This window comes from Mastigoproctus giganteus, chromosome 2, assembly GCF_048544385.1.
Source record: "Mastigoproctus giganteus isolate SK-2022 chromosome 2, ASM4854438v1, whole genome shotgun sequence".
NCBI lineage: Eukaryota > Metazoa > Arthropoda > Arachnida > Uropygi > Thelyphonidae > Mastigoproctus > Mastigoproctus giganteus.
In genome coordinates, this window is record NC_143576.1 from 121,272,397 (window position 1) to 121,290,204 (window position 17,808).

Consider the following 17,808-nt stretch of genomic DNA (forward strand, 5'->3'; position numbering starts at 1 on the left):
ACCCTTGATCCCAATGTGGCTTGGGATCCAGCAGAAACGGATGTCAAAGGAATGCTCAAAAAGAGAACACAGCTTCTGCTGGACCCAGGGCAGTTGTGGATGAGGATTTTGTCTCATCCACAAAAAGCCTGTAATATACTTAAAGGGTCACTATACACCATGCACCTTTGATAGTTTTGAGTTTTAATGGTCAAAAGCTAACTACAGCAAACAACTCAGCTGTATATATGCTGCATTCGCAGTTGATCTTCCTAGATTTAGTACTATCTGGAAAGACTGCAGCAGATCTGACCGATAACTCTGACTTCGACCCATCAGTGATTTCACAATAGTTTCAGTAAACTGCAGTGTAATTTTCATAGAGGTAATTTGTAAAGGGAATTCTCATCTGTAATGAGAATTCATTTCCAATTAAGTTTCAAGGTTAATTATATACAGCTCCATTTGTAAGGGCGGGATGTTATCCTTCTATCTTTTGTTTAAATTGCAAAAATCAGCAGACCTCTCTTCCACTTTTTTTTCCCCTAGTCAGAAATAAACTTTGCTTATCAACTCAAGCACTAGTTAAAAAGGAACACGCCTGGATATAAAAACCTTATGCCCTTTTGCTAAAGTACAATTTAGTAAAAAAGGAGATAAAGAAAATTGTCAGAATTATAGACCCATTACCCTTTTAAACCATATATAAGGGTCTTACAAAATAGGATACTTAAAACATGAAGAAACAATAGGGGAAGAACAAGCATGATTTAGAAAAGACAGATCAACAATAGACCAAATAGTCACATTAAACATCACTGCAGAAAAATATTGGAATAAGAAGAAACCTCTATCTTTGTTTCATCAATTTTAAGCAGGCATTTGACTCTGTAAACAGAAGTAAATGAAGCAACTACAAAATATCCCACTTGATAATGAAATAATCATGTTTGTAAACAATTTCTACAAAAATATTCAACAACCTTAAAACAGAAATTTTAAATAGAGAAAGGAGTCATGATGGATGCCCTTTATCTCCATATCTATTTAATATCTACCTAGAAGAACTAATGAAATCAATTGAAAAAAAAAGAGGCAGAATAATAAATGGAAAAAATATAAACTACATAAAATAGGCAGATGATATTGTGATTTTAACAAATATTAACAACTAAAAGAAATATTAACAAACATCGATAAAGCAAGCAACAATTATGGAATTAATATTAACATAAATAAAACCAAAGTAATGCAAATCAGAAATAACATAGAGGACAAACATCCAAAATCAACAAATAGACAAAGTACAAAAATTTGTATACCTGGGCTTTCCTATAACCGGAAACCTAAGTAATATTGACCAAATTAATCACAGACTGAACATCAGATTGACAAACATGAACAAACTCAAAAACATATGGAAGAGCAATAAAATCTCAAATAGTCTAAAAAATAAACTATATGAAACTGTCATCATACCCACAGCAACTTATGGATCAGAGAATTGGAGAATAAATAAGAAAGAAAGGCAAAAAATAATGTAATTTGAAATGAGATGTCTAAGGAAAATCAATAAAACAAATTGGAGAGAACATAAAACTAATGAACAATTCAGGTGAGATCTAAATTTTGAACGCAGAATAATAGAGCAGATCTACAAAAAACAACTTCGGTGGTTTGGACATGTGAACGGGATGAAACAACACAGGTTGTCTAATGTAGTACTGACAGGAAGAATTGGAGATGAGACCACCAGGAAGACCCAAAAGAGAATGGCTCCAATGCCTAAAGGAAAACAGGCTTTCAGGTTTATCAACAAATGATGCAAGATTCAAGAGATCGACAACAATGGAGGGCAATATCTAAATATTGGTCCTTGAGGTTGTCACAAACATTCTCTCAGATATGCCAGACAAGCTGTACTTGCTGCCTGGGAGTCTAAAATGCTGATGGAACTGATATTCGGGTGACACTCAAGTCAAGTGGACCCAATTTCGGCGAAGTCCGAACAGTCTGTGACAGCCATATCCTCTGCTTGCACCTTCATGATGGTGGGACTGTTAGTAATCCTGGGTATAACCTCCATGCACAAGTACATGGTGGGTGACCAATCAGGTGTGAACCAACGTAAGCAGGGGTCGAGGTGTGGTGCCCACACCACATGGAGGAATGCCGCCCCTCTATATTACCAGGCAGTACTAGGTGGTAGATGACTCTCATCAACCGGTGCAATACTACCACTTTGCTTATTGGAGGCTTGAAGTGGTGGAACCCATGTTTAGTCTCTAGAGCTAAGTTCCGGTCAACCCTTCCCTATCTCTTCCATCATGCAGTATGATTGATGACTTTTGAGGTTATGATGAACATCGTGGCGAGATCCAATATTCCTTACATTTCGAGGTTACAGCTCTAAAACGGTGTTCGCAGGCCGGCCGCTAGTTAGTACACCGGACCGAACCTATCGGTAACTCTCAAGGAGGTTTCCGGATCAGCTAGTGTATAATCTTGCTCCCTCTACTCTGCCAGATGGTGACTGGAGGGAGTCCGAGTAGTGTGTATGCGGGGAGCATTGTCGAGGCCACGTTATGTCAAGGATCTGCGTATATTCTTACCGTGTGTACTCCATATCCAAAAATTTCATTACTTCATACAGCATGTCCCACCCACTTTTTCTTACTATTGAATACACCATGAATTGTCAAACTAATAGAGCAAGCTTATCTGCGAAAAGATCTAAACCTCCCAAGCACTTCCTAATTCATTTCACAAATATACATGGTCTCAATTCTAATCTCAACGATGTCCATTTCTACTTGCAGTCTGCCAAACCCCATGTACTTTTTTCTGACAGAATCTCAGTTATCGGTTGATTCAACTACTGCTCATCTCAGTTGCCCAAATTATTCGCTGTATGATTCCTTTCGCCTCAAAGGTGGTACTTGTGCATATGTCCGTTCTGATATTCCCTGTCAGAGACTTGGCAATTTGGAATCTCCTCTCTTTGATATTCTCTGGCTTAAAATCTCTCTACCTCACTGTGTCAAATTCATCTGTTGTCTCTACCGTTCTCCAAACTCCACTAATCACTTGGAGCTCTTTGACTTCCTCTCTTTGCAATTTGACTTTCTCCAGTCTAACTTTCCTAACAATGAGGTAATTTTCCTTGGTGATTTTAATGTTCACAACTCCAGCTGGCTTCCGTTTTCTAGTCAAACCGACCCAGCTGGTCGAGATGCTGAGGCTTTTGCAATTACTAATGACCTTGCACAGATTGTTCATTTATCTACAAGACCACCGGACAATCCTAATCATACAGCCAATACGCTTGATCTTTTTCTCACAAACAACCCATCTAAGTACACGGTCGATGTGAGAGGTCCTTTAGGCTTCAGATCACAACTTGGTGATTGTCTCTTCTACAATGGAACCTTTATCTCATGGCTATTCCCAACCTCGTGTCGTTCGGCATTACAAAAATGCAAAATGGGATGACCTGAGAGACTTCTTTTCTTTTCCTTGGTCGGATTACTGTTTCAAAACTTCTGATGTCAATGTTTGCTCAGATCGTGTCAATGAAATTATTCTTGCAGGAATGGAATCCTTTATCCCACACTCCACTTTAAAATCTTGTCCTTTAAATAAACCTTGGTTTTCCAATAAATGTGCTAAGGCTGTTCAAGAGAAGAATGTTGCATATCGTAATTGGCTTGTTTCTAATTCTCCAGTTTCATTTTCTGCCTACACCAAAGCTCGCAACAACTGTAAAGCAGTTATTAATCAATCCAAACTAGAGTTTGAACAGGCTAAGAGTAGAAAACTTGCTTCTTGCCCTAATGGTAGCAGAGCATTCTGGTCCCTTGCCAAAGCAATTGGCCGCAACTTTTGCCCATCTCTGCTCCCACCTCTGTCCAAACCAGATGGTTCTGTTGTCACTTCAGCCAAGGATAAAGCTGACCTGCTAGCATCCCATTTTTCTTCCAACTGATGTATTAATGATCTTGGTAAAACACCTCCCACTATTCCCAACATGCTCCATTCAATGCCTCCTGTGGTATTCCGTCAAAAGGATGTCAGAAGGATTTTGAAGAATCTTGATGCTAAGAAAGCTCCAGGTCCTGATGGTATTTCTCCACTTGTTCTCAAAACCTGTGCTCCTGAACTTACTCCTATTCTTTGCCACCTTTTTTCACTTTCTTATTCCAAAGATGTTTTTCCTTCTGCTTGGAAATTTGCTCATATCCAGCCAGTTCATAAAAACGGTGACAAATCCCTCCCATCCAATTATCGTCCCATTGCAATTACTTCTACTCTTTCTAAAGAAATGGAGAAAGCAATTAACCGCCAACTCTTAAACTACCTAGAAACCTTCCAACTGATCAACGATCGCCAGTATGAATTCTGTCAGTGTCGATCCACTGGTGATATTCTGGCTTATTCTGGTTTAGCCCATTTATGGAATAATTCAATGGAAAGGTTCGGTGAAACACAAGTAGTTGTTCTTGATATCTTAAAGGCTTTTGATCGTGTTTGGCATAAAGGTCTTCTAAACAAGCTTCCATGTTATGGTTTGCCAACTGTTTTTAGTAATTGGTTATCCAGTTTTCTCTCTGATCGCTCACTGAGGGTGATGGTAGATGGCTCTCTGTCTTCTAACTTCTCCACTAATGCTGGTGTCCCCCCCCCCCAAGGTTCAGTTCTTTCTTCCACTCTTTTCCTCTTGTATATTAATGACCTTCTTCCATTGACTGGAAATCCTATCCATAGTTTTGCCGATGATAGCACATTGCATTCCAATTTCCATTTTGAGAAACCTTGTCCTGCTCAATCAGCTTCAACTTCTCGAAAATCTGCTACCAATTCCTTAAATGCCGATCTTCAGGTAATTCTCCAGTGGGGCAAAGACAACTTAGTTGATTTCAACCCTTCTAAAACTCAGTCTTTTCTTATATCTCACAAAAAGGATTCTTCTGCTCCTATGCTTATCTTTAGTGACACTCCAATTTCTAGGCAAAATGATATATCTCTTTTGAGGATTACCCTGACTTCTAATCTCTCTTGGCACAAGCACATTACAAATATTGCTTCCTCTGCATCTAACAAACTTGGTTTTCTCTTTCGCTCACGGCGTTACTTTTCTTCCAAACAGCTTCTCACTCTGTATAAATCGAAAATCCGCCCAGCCATGGAATATTGTTCCCACATCTGGGGTCGTGCCGCCAAAACCTCTCTCAAACTTCTTGATTCCATTCAGAAGAGGGCAGTTAGGTTAATTAATGATTCATCTCTAACAGTCTCTCCACTCACTGTCTCATAGACGTACTGTTTCTGCTGCATGCCTCTTGTACAGATACTTCCATGGGCACTGTTCTTCTGAATTGGCTTCTATAATTCCCGCTCTGTCTTTCAAAACAGTCCGAACACGTGCCGCCACCAGCCAACATCCATTTACTTTTCGACTTCAAACTCACAGAACCAACTTTTCATCTTCCTCGTTTATTCATTCAACTGCCGTTTTCTGGAACAACCTTCCTTCATATGTATTTCCTGAAAATTAGAGTCTACAGAAGTTAAAGTCCAATGTCAACAAATATCTTCTTTCATCTTCTCAATCTCCAACCCAAGCACGGTACTAAGTACTATAGGTTCTACTACCTCTTGTGTTTGGGGTTTACATAAAAAAAAAAAAAAAAAAAAAAGGGACTCAACCCATGTCAAACGGAAGAGTAAAATGATGACAATTTAATGCATGAGGTTTTTCCTGGAACAAAAGAATGCTAAAAACTGCATTCTTGTTTCAAAAACAATATGTTCGTTTTATTGCTTCTATACTTTTTTTTAGGAGACTGCATTTTGTTATTGGATTTTCATTTTGTTGAACTGTGTTACTCTGCAAGTTCAATGAGAATTTCAATATGTAAAACATTTGGCTTTTTTAAAAAAAAAAAAAAAAACTTATGTGATATCAATATAATATTACAACTACAGCATTCCAACTATCTATGAAATGTAATTCAAGTAGTATATACACAGAATACTAACCTGAAGAACAACATCACAGAACTGCTTATTTTTACGTAACTTGTTTAAGCTGTCCAAAGTTTTGTCTAAGTGTTCTGTATCCTCAAACACTAGCCCTTGAGGTACAATGTCAGTATCCACTGTGATCCTTTCTCTTCCCTTCATTTCAGCTACTGTGCCATTCAGCATGTAGTAAGGCTAAGACAAAATTATATTAATTGATTTTCATTTAATACTGCATTAAGAATATCAGTAAATAAAGAAATGAAAACTGATCTGCTAATTATACAGTTTACAATAACTTCACTGTGCCCTTTGCTGAATAAATATTTTATATCTACATCCACGCATGAAGAAGTCTTTAGGGATGGGAATAAAATATACCAAGGTGTTCTGTGCCCTCTAACACTAGCACCAAGATACAGTATCAGCATCTATTGCCATCCCCTCTCTCTTCTCTTCATTTCAGCCACAGTGATATTCAGCATGTAGTAAGGCCAAGATAAATTATTTCAAAATTTTCATTTAAGTGCTGCATAAGCATATTATCAAGTATATAAAGAAATGAAAACTGATCTGCTAATCAGACAGTATACAATAACTTCACTGTGACCTTTTACATGAATTTGTCAGAAGAAATATTTCCTATCTATGCATTAAGAAGTCTTTAGGGATCGGAATACCAGAAGTATACCAAGTTATAACTGGAAGCTAACTAATGTTGAGGTAACTGAGAATAGAAGAGAAATTGTTGAAGCTAAAAGTAATTAATGTACTTGGGGCAGTGGAATCGAACAAATTATATTAAAAGAAGCAATAAGAGAGGTAAGCAAACCTTTTGCCATAATTACGAGAGCATCTTTGGATTCAGGGGAGGTTCCTATAAATTGGAGATGTGGAAATGTCTCTCATATTCACAAGGGGATCATAGGTTGAAGTCAGTAATTACAGACCTATAAAGCTTGACTTCTATTCCAGGGAAAATAATGCAGTTACTAGTTAAAGAATTGCAGGACCATCTTGAGAGAGTGCAGTTATACAGCAATCACAGCATTGATTTTTTTTTAAAGGGGACCTTGTCTGACCAATCTATTTAGCTATTATTATGGGGTAACAAAGGAATTGGATGTAAAAAATAATTTTGACATCACATACTTAGATTTCAGTAAAAGCTTTTGATATTGTTCCAATGAATAACTGGTGTACAAGTAGACAGTTTGCATAAATTTAAATAAGAATTAGAAAAATTATTAGAGAGGATGAACAGGTGAGGTGGGTATATTTTTTAATTTTTATGTTTTGGCTGATGCTGTATAAGCTTACTTCCTTGCATCGTTTGCCACTAGGAAGTTGCAATACCAGTTTCCAGTATACTTAAATACTGGTATTTTGTGCTTTTTTGATTCCAAAATAACAGTATTTTTTGTAAGTAAATATCAGTATTTTGGCTTTATAGCCTTAGAATCTAGAAATAAAAGTTGATTTTTCAATTTAGATATGCATAAACACAAACTGTTTCAATTTGTAAACTGCTCCAGTAAAGCAACAATGTGCCTATCTATGTGACTAACACTGAGTCAGAGGGTTTCCAACAATCAGAGGGGCTAGTAACACCTTGCACACAATTAATGAACAGCTTCCCGAACGAGAACAAAGATGAACTGACTTAGAAAGAGATCTTCTGTATTTTCGTAATCCTCAAGCAGATGAAGAAAATCTGAACTGGAAATTGTCATAGAAAAGCAAAGCTTGCAAGAATTATTTATACTCTAGTTCAAAGACTTTCCAAAACAGTAGAATAACCAAGTCCAGCTCTGCATCATCATGTATGCATGCTGAAACTAAAGAAGGTAAAGATGAACCAGAAATACCTTTGACAAAACAGAAACTTGTTTGCCATCGATAAAAAGAACAAAAAAAAAAAAAAAAAACTGTAATTTGAAAAGATCTCAAAATTATTCAACAAGAGATGGGCAGTTTTCCCTGAAGAGGAAGTAATTAGAGGAAAACATTTGGAACTGGCATCTCAATAACTCCCCTTCATCCTTCCAACAAGTGTCGGAACTAACTTTCTCTCAGCGGGTAATATTTTTACTAAAAATATGTTCATGGCTCAGCAATGAGCCTATCAATGTACCTTGTTTTCTAAGATTTTTTTTTTTTATACAAAAGGTATGAAATAAAATTAACTTTGGTATTGTATTTTCCCCATTATTTGATTTTTTTAAAATCAATTATTTTTTAAATAATTATATCAGTAAACAATTTCTAACATATTAAATAAATAAATGAAAAAAAATATTTCATGTCATTTTTTTTTTTTTTCAATTCAATTTTTGTCAGGTAAAATACCAGTATTATGCAAAAAAAAAAAAAAAAAAACCCCAAATACCAGCTTTTTCATTCTGCTGCAGTATTTTAATCACTATTTGCCACTACTAACATTAATATCAAGGGAAAAAAAAATTCTCATGTTTGCTAATGAAATAATTTATGTTAACAGATGATCCTTCAGAATGCTCTAGACCTGGGATGGCAAGCCCAGGTCTAGAGCATTCTGAAAAAATATACAGGGTGTTTCAGTTAAACGTTTCAGAACTTCTAAGAGGGGTAGGGTACATCCTGACAACTCGAAATCATATAGCAATGTGGGGTCGGAAATGCTTTCCTGAAGCGGTGTTGTACACAGAAGCACCATAAAGAAAAGAGACCGTAAGTGAGAAATCGTTTTAATAATACATGAAAAGAAGCAAAAAGTACATGGATTAAAGTAAGTGTTCGAAGTTTCTTCCACGGGCTACAATGCACGCCTCACATCTCCGACGCATGGACATCCGAACATTCTGGAATACTCCAGGCGAATTTCGAATTTCTTCGGCGGCTACTGCGATTCTTGCAACCAGCTCCTCAGCATTGTCAACAGGGGTGTCATAAACTAGCGATTTCATATGACCCCAGAAATAAAAATCAAGACATGAGAGATCGGGTGACCGAGCAGGCCAACGCACGGGACCACCACGTCCGATCCACTGTTGACCAAATGTGACATCCAGGCAGATACGAACATCTCCGCTATAATGGGCAGGGGCTCCATCGTGTTGGAACCACATTGTCTGTTGCGTCGATGCAGAAATCTGTTCATCTCTCAAAAGTTGTGGCAATACTCGCTGCAGAAAGATCAAGTAGATAGGTCCGGTTAGACGACACGGTAACAGGTAAGGTCCGATGAGGTGATCTCCCATAATACTGGCCCATTCACTGACCGAAAATCGAATCTGTGCTGCACGACGTCGTATTGCATGCGGGTTCTCGACCGCCCAGATATGGTCGTTATGCGTGTTGAAAATTCCTTCCCTTGTGAAGGATGCCTCATCGGAAAACAACACTTCAGCAGGAAAAAGGGGATTTGTAGCACATTTTCCAAGGTACCACTGTGCGAAAGCAATACGAGGTGCATAATCCTCCGGTTGCTGTGTCTGGACACGCTGCACGTGAAATGGATGCATGTCTTGTTCTCGGAGAATCCTCCAGACGCAGCAATGGGAAACCCCGACTGCGTTTGCTAGACTTCGTGTACTCGTTCTTGGATTCCCCTGTACATGCTGCAGCACATTCTGTTCGACGGCTGGAGTCCGTGCTGTTCTTACCCTGTCCCTGTCAGCTCTTTCAAATGAACCTCTCTCAGCTAACCTCTGGTGCAGTCTTGCAAAGAAATTATGACTGGGAATACGCCTCGTCGGATATCGTTCCGCGTACAAACGCTGTGCGGCTGGCCCACTACAATTTGCAGCCCCGTACGCCAAATGCATATCGGCTAACTCTGCATTCGTGTAATCATCCATCCTACTAACTTGGCGTTCTTGTGCGAAATTAAGATTCCCTGCACTAAAGCTCGGAATTTTCGATTCTGCCCATTGGTATATGATTTCGAGTTGTCAGGATGTACCCTACCCCTCTTAGAAGTTCTGAAACGTTTAACTGAAACACCCTGTATAGATATGCAGCTACCCATAAATGGTTAAGTTTTTTTTTTTCTTTTCTTTTAAGAAAAATTTGCTTTATCTATCTGCCGGGGAAGTTCTCATTAGAAACTTTAAAGTATTGTTACTTTTTTATAATAATATTAAAAGGATATTTACTAATTTTAGTCAGTTTTTTTTTTTTCTTCTTTTTTTTCCCCTATGACATTCAAAAATTTTTATTTTAGCATATATGGTTGAAAATGTTCACTTGCTGCTGTTATAGATAATTTCTCTTATTTGGACAAAACTAACAGTTTAGAAGTAAACTGTTAGTTTTGTCTAAATAAGGGAATTTATTTAATAATCCACATAAATGTGTCACGCTCTTCATCACGGAATAGAAAAAAAAACAAGGAAGGGCCTTGGATCAATGTTTCATTAGCCAAAATTCAGTAAGACAGGTAACACAAGCAAAGGTTTTTGGAGTTACATATGTACGTAACTGTTGCTTTGACGAGTCCTATCACAAAAATGGTTAATCAAGAAATTAAGACTGAAGTGCTTACCTTCCAATTCATCAACCCAAGATTTCTTGTCCCATCATTTAAAGCTCTTAATCTATAGCTTGACTTTTATCTTGCAAACGTTTCCCTGGAAAAAGCTTGACTTTATTTGCAAAAGATTTCCCTGGAAAAAGCTTGACTTGATTTCGCAAAAGATTTCCCTGGAAAAAGCTTGACTTGATTTCACAAAAGATTTCCCTGGAAAAAGCTTGACTTGATTCCACAAAAGATTTCCCTGGTCAAGGCAAACTATAAATTCTGTCCCCCCCCTTTTTACTAAAGCATATCAAACTCCCATTCTGATCCCTTCTTGGTATTATCAGTGAAACAAATAAGACTAAACACGCAGTAGAACTGACTCATATTTAAAATCTAGATTTACCATGATCAAATTTTAAATTAGAAGAAGATTTATATATTTTACAAAGATCAATTTACATCTGATTTGTAACAGAAAATCCTTGCACTTAAGCAAAAAGATTTTCAGTTATGAATCTGATTAAAAATAAAATTAGCAAGTACTATCAAAATGAAAATTTTAATATCACATTACAGTCAACAACTCTATTGACCTAAAAAGTCAAGCAACTTTTATCTAGGATCATCCTTTACTGCTTTGACAAGCAGTAGTTTTGAAATAAATAAAGCATTAGTTTTGAAATAAACAAATAAAAAATTTTCTTTGAAGTATACAATTTTTAATTACACTACATTTAAAAATATATATATAATAGCAATACTTTACATTGTAGTGTAATTTGTGTTCTTTATTGTTAATGCTAAGTTAGTGCCTATATAATGTCTTGGAATAGTTATGTCAAATATATAATTTTTCCATTTGGTCCAAAACCAAAATGTTTGTGCTCCTCTGCACTAAGAATGAAGAAATATTCATTGGTATTGGTAGTATTAGTAGTGGCATGGGATGCAAGAAAGCAAGTGTATGAGCTTATGTAGCATCAGCCAAAAAAAAAAAAAAAAAAAAAAAAATCACACCATTCCCTCCAAATGCCTGTTCAGTTCCTCCTTAAATATATTTAACGTATCAACTTCCACAACGACAGATGGAAGTTTGTTCCAACAATTAACCACCCGCTGGCTAAAGGCAAATTTCCGCACCACTATTCTAAATCTGTCTTTTCTTAATTTGAATTTATGCCCCCTTAGGTTCGTAATATGAACAAGTGGAAGGATCCCATCAAAATTCAGCGTGCTCAACCCATTCAAGGCCTTATATACCTCAATCAGATCACCGCACAGGTGCCTAGTCTCCAGGCACTGCAATTTGCAGAACTTAAGCCTCTCTTGGTAAGAGGATCCCTTCATTCCCCTCACCAATCTTGTTGCCCTTCTCTGTACACGCTCAAGTAAATCTACATCCTTCCTAAAATGAGGCCTCCAGACCTGTACGCAGTACTCAAGGCATGGCCTGACCATTGCCTTATACAGAGGAATAATCACCTCCTTTTTCCCTGCTAGCAAAATTCCTATACATCATTGACAAAACCCCATGACCTGCCCTGGCAGCCTGTCTGCATTGCTCAGAAAACTTCATATCTGACTGCACAATTACTCCCAGGTCTTTTTCATTTTCTACCACCTTAAGTGTAGTACCACACAGTTGGTACATTTCTCTGGGGTCACTTCTACCCATATGCAGTACTTTGCATTTGTCAAGGTTAAACTTCAGTTGCCACTTCTTAGCCCATCTGCCCAAATTATCTAGATCCTGTTGCAGTAGCACACTGCCATTACTGTCATTAACAACCCTGCCAACCTTTGTATCATCTGCAAACTTCGACATTAAGCCTGATATATCTTCATCAATAGCATTGATAAATATACAAAACAACAGTGGACCTAACACTGAACCCTGTGGGACTCCACTAATAACATTAGTCCACGAAGAGCAGCACCCATTGACAAAACCCCATGACCTGCCCTGGCAGCCTGTCTGCATTGCTCAGAAAACTTCATATCTGACTGAACAATTACTCCCAGGTCTTTTTCATTTTCTACCACCTTAAGTGTAGTACCACACAGTTGGTACATTTCTCTGGGGTTACTTCTACCCATATGCAGTACTTTGCATTTGTCAAGGTTAAACTTCAGTTGCCACTTTTTAGCCCATCTGCCCAAATTATCTAGATCCTGTTCCAGTAGCACACTGCCATTACTGTCATTAACAACCCTGCCACCCTTTGTATCATCTGCAAACTTCGACATTAAGCCTAATATATCTTCATCAATAGCATTGATAAATATACAAAACAACAATGGACCTAACACCGAACCCTGTGGGACTCCACTAATAACATTAGTCCACGAAGAGCAGCACCCATTGATTACCACCCTCTGTCTTCTCCCACTTAACCATCCTTTTATCCATTGTAGCAACTTACCCTTAATACCATTCTGCTCCAATTTGTACAATAGTCTTCCATGCGCAACAGTGTCAAAAGCTTTCCTGAAATCCAAATATATGATATCAAAATTATTTTTTGCATCCAGTTCCTTTGTAACCACATCATAATATCCTATCAAATTTGTCAGACAAGACTTTCCCTTAACAAACCCATGCTGTGTCTGAATTATTGCTGCAGTCCTGTCTAGATGATCCCGCAATGCATCTTTAACCAGTGACTCCATTATTTTACCTGGAACAGAAGTTAAACTAACTGGTCTGTAATTACTCGTGTCACCCTTCGATCCCCCTTTGTGAATTGGGGATACATTTGCACATCTCCAGTCCGTGGGAACCTCCCCTGAGTCCAAGGACGCTCTCATAATTATGGCCAAAGGTTTGCTTAGTTGCTTTGCCGCCTCCTTTAATAGAACTGGATAGATCCCATCCACCCCAGGTGCTTTTCTTATGTTTAACTTCAACAATTTCTCCTCCACTTTGCTTTCAGTTATTCCAAAATCATTAAGTATCCTGCTACAATTTGATAACCTTCTGCAATTTTCAAACCTTAATAATTCCTCATGTGTGAATGTAGATGCAAAATACTCATTCAGTTTGTTTGCTATCAGAGCAGGATCATCAACAGTCGAACCATCGATGTCAAGTGGACCAATCAGATTCATCCCCTTCCTTTTAGAGTTTATATGAGTAAAGAAATCCTTGCTGTTTTTCTTAGCATCTTTTGCCAAGGATTTCTTGTAATCTGCCTTTGCCTGCCTAACCTCCTTTGTCACCTGATTACAGACTAGTTTATATCTGCCATAGGCTTCTGAGTCGCTTGATAATTTATATGCATCCCATGCATTTTTCTTCTCTATTACGAGTCTCATTAGTTCATTAGATAACCATTTAGGCCTGAACCTTGAACAATATTTCTTAATAGGTATGAAACTTTTAGTACGTTCCACGATTAATTCCTTGAACGCTTCCCACTTAGAATTTACTGTTGGTAACATCGTCAGTTGATCCCACTGTACAGAATTTAAAAACTGTCGGAGAGCACTGTACTCACCTTTACGGAAGCAAAAACCCTTTCCTTTACCCCTGATGGTAATTAAATCTTTATGTAAATCCCACATCAGTACACTGTGATCACTGCCACCTAGTGGTTCCTTTATCTGCAAATTCTTAATACACGAATGATCACTGCTGATAACCAGATCAAGAGTATTACTTTCTCTGGTTGCCTCTCGAACATGCTGCTGCAGAAAACAATCATCCAATAAATCCACAAAAGTCTGACTAGTGTGTGAGTGACCAACCCACAAGTTCCAGTCAATATCTGGGAAGTTGAAATCCCCCATTATAAGACATTCCGATTTACTAGCCCACTCTATTTTCTCTGTACAATTGTTCATTGTACTCATTCGAGTCATTAGGCCTATAACACACTCCTACTCTTATTTTTGCTTTCGCAGTGTTTATGTCGCACCAAACTGACTCAACAGTGCACTGTTCATCTATATCAACTGGATGCACTTCTTTTGATTTTATGTTTTTCTTAATTAACAGCATAACACCACCTCCCTTTCTATCCTCTATGTTCACAACTCCAGCTAGTTTCCACTTTCTATTAACACAGACCCAGCTGGTTGAGATGCTGAGACTTTTGCAATTACAAATGACCTTGCATAGATAATTTAATTAACTACCAGAATACCAGATAATCTTAACCACACACCCAACACTCTTGATATTTTTCTCATGAACAACCCTTCAAAGTACATATTCGAGGTGAATGGTCCTCTAGACCACTAGATTTGGTGATGGTCTCTTCTCCAATGGAGCCTTTCTCTTGTACCTGTTCTCAGCATCACGTTTGACATTACAAGAATGTGAAATTGGATGATCTGTGAGATCTATTCTTCCTTTCCTTCATTGGATTATTTTTAATCTGCTGATGCCAATGTTTGCTGAGATCATGTCAGTGAAAATATTCTTGTGGAGATGAAAATCTTTATTCCACACTCCACCTTCAAATCTCATCCTTTATCTAAACTGTGGTTTTTCAATAATTGTGATTTCTGATATTCTTCCATCAAAAGAATATCAGAAAAATTTTAAACAATCCTGATGCCAAGAAAGCTCCATATCCAAATGGCATTTCTCCATATCGATATGGATTTAATCACTAATTCATCTTACCGAGTTGTCAGGGTGACCTGAAGCTTCACTGACAATTTACAATGCCTTCTCTGAGAAGCTGAGATAAAGCTTTACTGCAGGGCAGAAATGACAAAACCACTCTTGGCAACTAATTCTAGTAAACCATACCACCTTTGACTTCAAAACTAGCTAAAGTCTTTCTAAACCATTTGGTTTCTCATAGTGGTAAATGAGTGTTGATTCCAAGTCCCAAAAAGGCTGTTGTTGTTGTTGCTGGTATACAATTTTACTGATTCATTAGCAGCAATGGCTATTGTGTGCCAAGACAAGGTAAAATTTTTAAAGAAGGTTCTGGTAATTTTAAAGAAGGTTACCTGGTCAAAAGGTTTAAGTATATGTTTAAAAGTGGTAAATATTCTAAAAATGTATGTTTTATTTTATGTGTATATAAATGAATAAGGTGTTAAAAAGTAAAACCAGCTGACAACTTTTCATTATTAGATAATCTCTGGCTGAGTGTATAAGGCCCAGTCAGATGATTAAAACAGTAAAACACACATCATTAAAATCTGGGTACTCAATTAAAATGTGTCTCAGAAATAAAACTATGTCACAGGACTCACAAATAGGAGGATCATCAGCCCTCAGCAAATACAACTGTGTCAGATGACTGTCCTATGCAGTTCCCAGCAAGGACAACTTCCTCTTTATGATTCCTGTGCAGACTAGACTGCCATGGTTCAAGTAGACTTTATATGATATAATTTATTTGTAGTCTGTCTATTCCATGCATCCTGCCATTGGGAATTGCTGATTTGGCTGCAATGTCAGCCATATCATTTCCTCTAATCCCAGTGTGGCTGGGAATTCAGTAAAAGTGGATATCACATTCATGGAGAGAGTGGATCTACTAAATTTGAGACAGAACTGGATGAAGATTATATCTCACCAATAATAAAGTCTGTAAGACGCTCAACAAATCAGAATTTAAAATGAACCATTGGTACATTTAAGATGGTCCAGAGTGGACAGATTCCTTCAGAAACCACAGTGGATGCTGGGGAGAAGATTATTTGATTTACGTTTAAGATGGTCCAGAGTGGACAGATTCCTTCAGAAACCACAGTGGATGCTGGGGAGAAGGTTATTTGATTCTAAATCCAAGGCTAACTCTATAACGTGCAGCTTTGCAGTAAATATGCTGCATTCAAGGAAAATCTTCTGCTCTGATATACTGCTGTCTGGAAAGACAGCAGCAGATCCTACATATGATTCCGACTTCAAGCTGTCAGTGTAAAATGGAGCGAAGTTAGAATGTTCAGCTGGGTGTGCTAAATATAACTGTAGGTAAACAGACAATGGAGTATCCGACTTTCCACAGTTTTTAAGGAAAAAGTCGGATGCCGGAATGGGCGCATGCTAGAGTGGTATGGGCTGCTTTGGTTTTTGGGCAACCTTATCTACCTTGATTTTCAGTTCTCTGAGTAACTCTTGGAGATGAATACCCAAAGGATGATTGGCAGGCTGATGCGTCGTACAAACTTTCCCATCGTGGCTCAAAAATGGATGGCCACATAAGATGGTCTGGCAGGGATTTCAGTTTTAAAGCATATTTTAGAGACAACTTCTTACACCGAAGCAATAACGGTGGTTCATTTTCTTCAATATATGGGCTCTGGACTGGAGATGTTCTATATGCTCCATAGTGATACAGACAGCCTGATGATGGATAGGGTCCAGCCATCGAAGTACATTGCTTCTGACTGATGCATACTTGGGACCAATAGTCTAGTTTAGATCATACAAGTGCATAGTAAACACATAGTAGGGTGCAATGTTCCACACCCCATGATGTAGAGGAGAGAGCATGGAGAATATTCAGGCCACTAGTGCACTTTGTATGCAGTTCATGGACGTGTTCCAGAAAGTTCAACTTTTTTTCACGAGTCCCAAGAATTTTGTGTTTTGCACTACTGGAATAGCATTTTGACAATGGTTCAATTCATGTTCATGATGAAGATTCCACTTATGACAAAAACGTATACAAATAGTCTTCTGCTGCGAGAACCTGAATCCATTCGCAAGTGCCCAGGAATTAAGGTGATCAATGGCTCATTGCAGTTGTCTTCCAATAACCCTCATGTTGCATGACTGAGAGAATATGCTAAAGTCATCAACATAGAGAATGCTGTTTATAGCTAGAGGAAGTTGTTCTGTTATGGCATTTACTATTATGGCAAAAAAGCGTGACACTTAATAATGATCCTTGCGGTACACCCTCCTCTTGGCAAACTGGATGAGTGAGGATACCACACAAACTTAAGACCAATTGGCTAAAAAGTTTTTAATGAACATGGGAAGATGCCCTTTAAGACTGATGCCAAATCTCCAAGTTGTGTCATATGCTTTCTCCATATCAGAAAATACAGATACAAGATGTTTGTGTTTTAGGAAAGCATCCCAGATGGATGTTTCCAGTCTAATAAGATGGTCCAGAGTGGACAGATTCCTTCAGAAGCCACAGTGGATGCTGGGGAAGAAGGTTATTTGATTCTAAATATCATATTAAAAGAAAATTAATCAGTCTCTCTAAAATTTTGCACAGACAGCTAATCAGAATGACAGAATGATAATTAGTAGGAATTTTAGGATCCTTTCCTGACTTTGTAAAGGCAAGAATGACTTCCATGCACCAGGAATCTGGAAACTGCTCTTC

The 17,808-nt window shown here is 37.9% G+C and overlaps 1 protein-coding gene across 1 annotated transcript in view; it reads right to left on the reverse strand.

The window, feature by feature from the left end:
• Positions 1-17,808, reverse strand: part of LOC150089533 (influenza virus NS1A-binding protein homolog) — a 302,567-nt gene that overhangs the window by 247,517 nt on the left and 37,242 nt on the right. The window contains exon 2 of the mRNA XM_090390017.1: positions 6,019-6,195. Coding sequence (XP_090246143.1) covers positions 6,019-6,186 — 168 coding nt within the window. The 5' untranslated portion in view covers positions 6,187-6,195. The remainder of the gene's footprint in view (positions 1-6,018; positions 6,196-17,808) is intronic.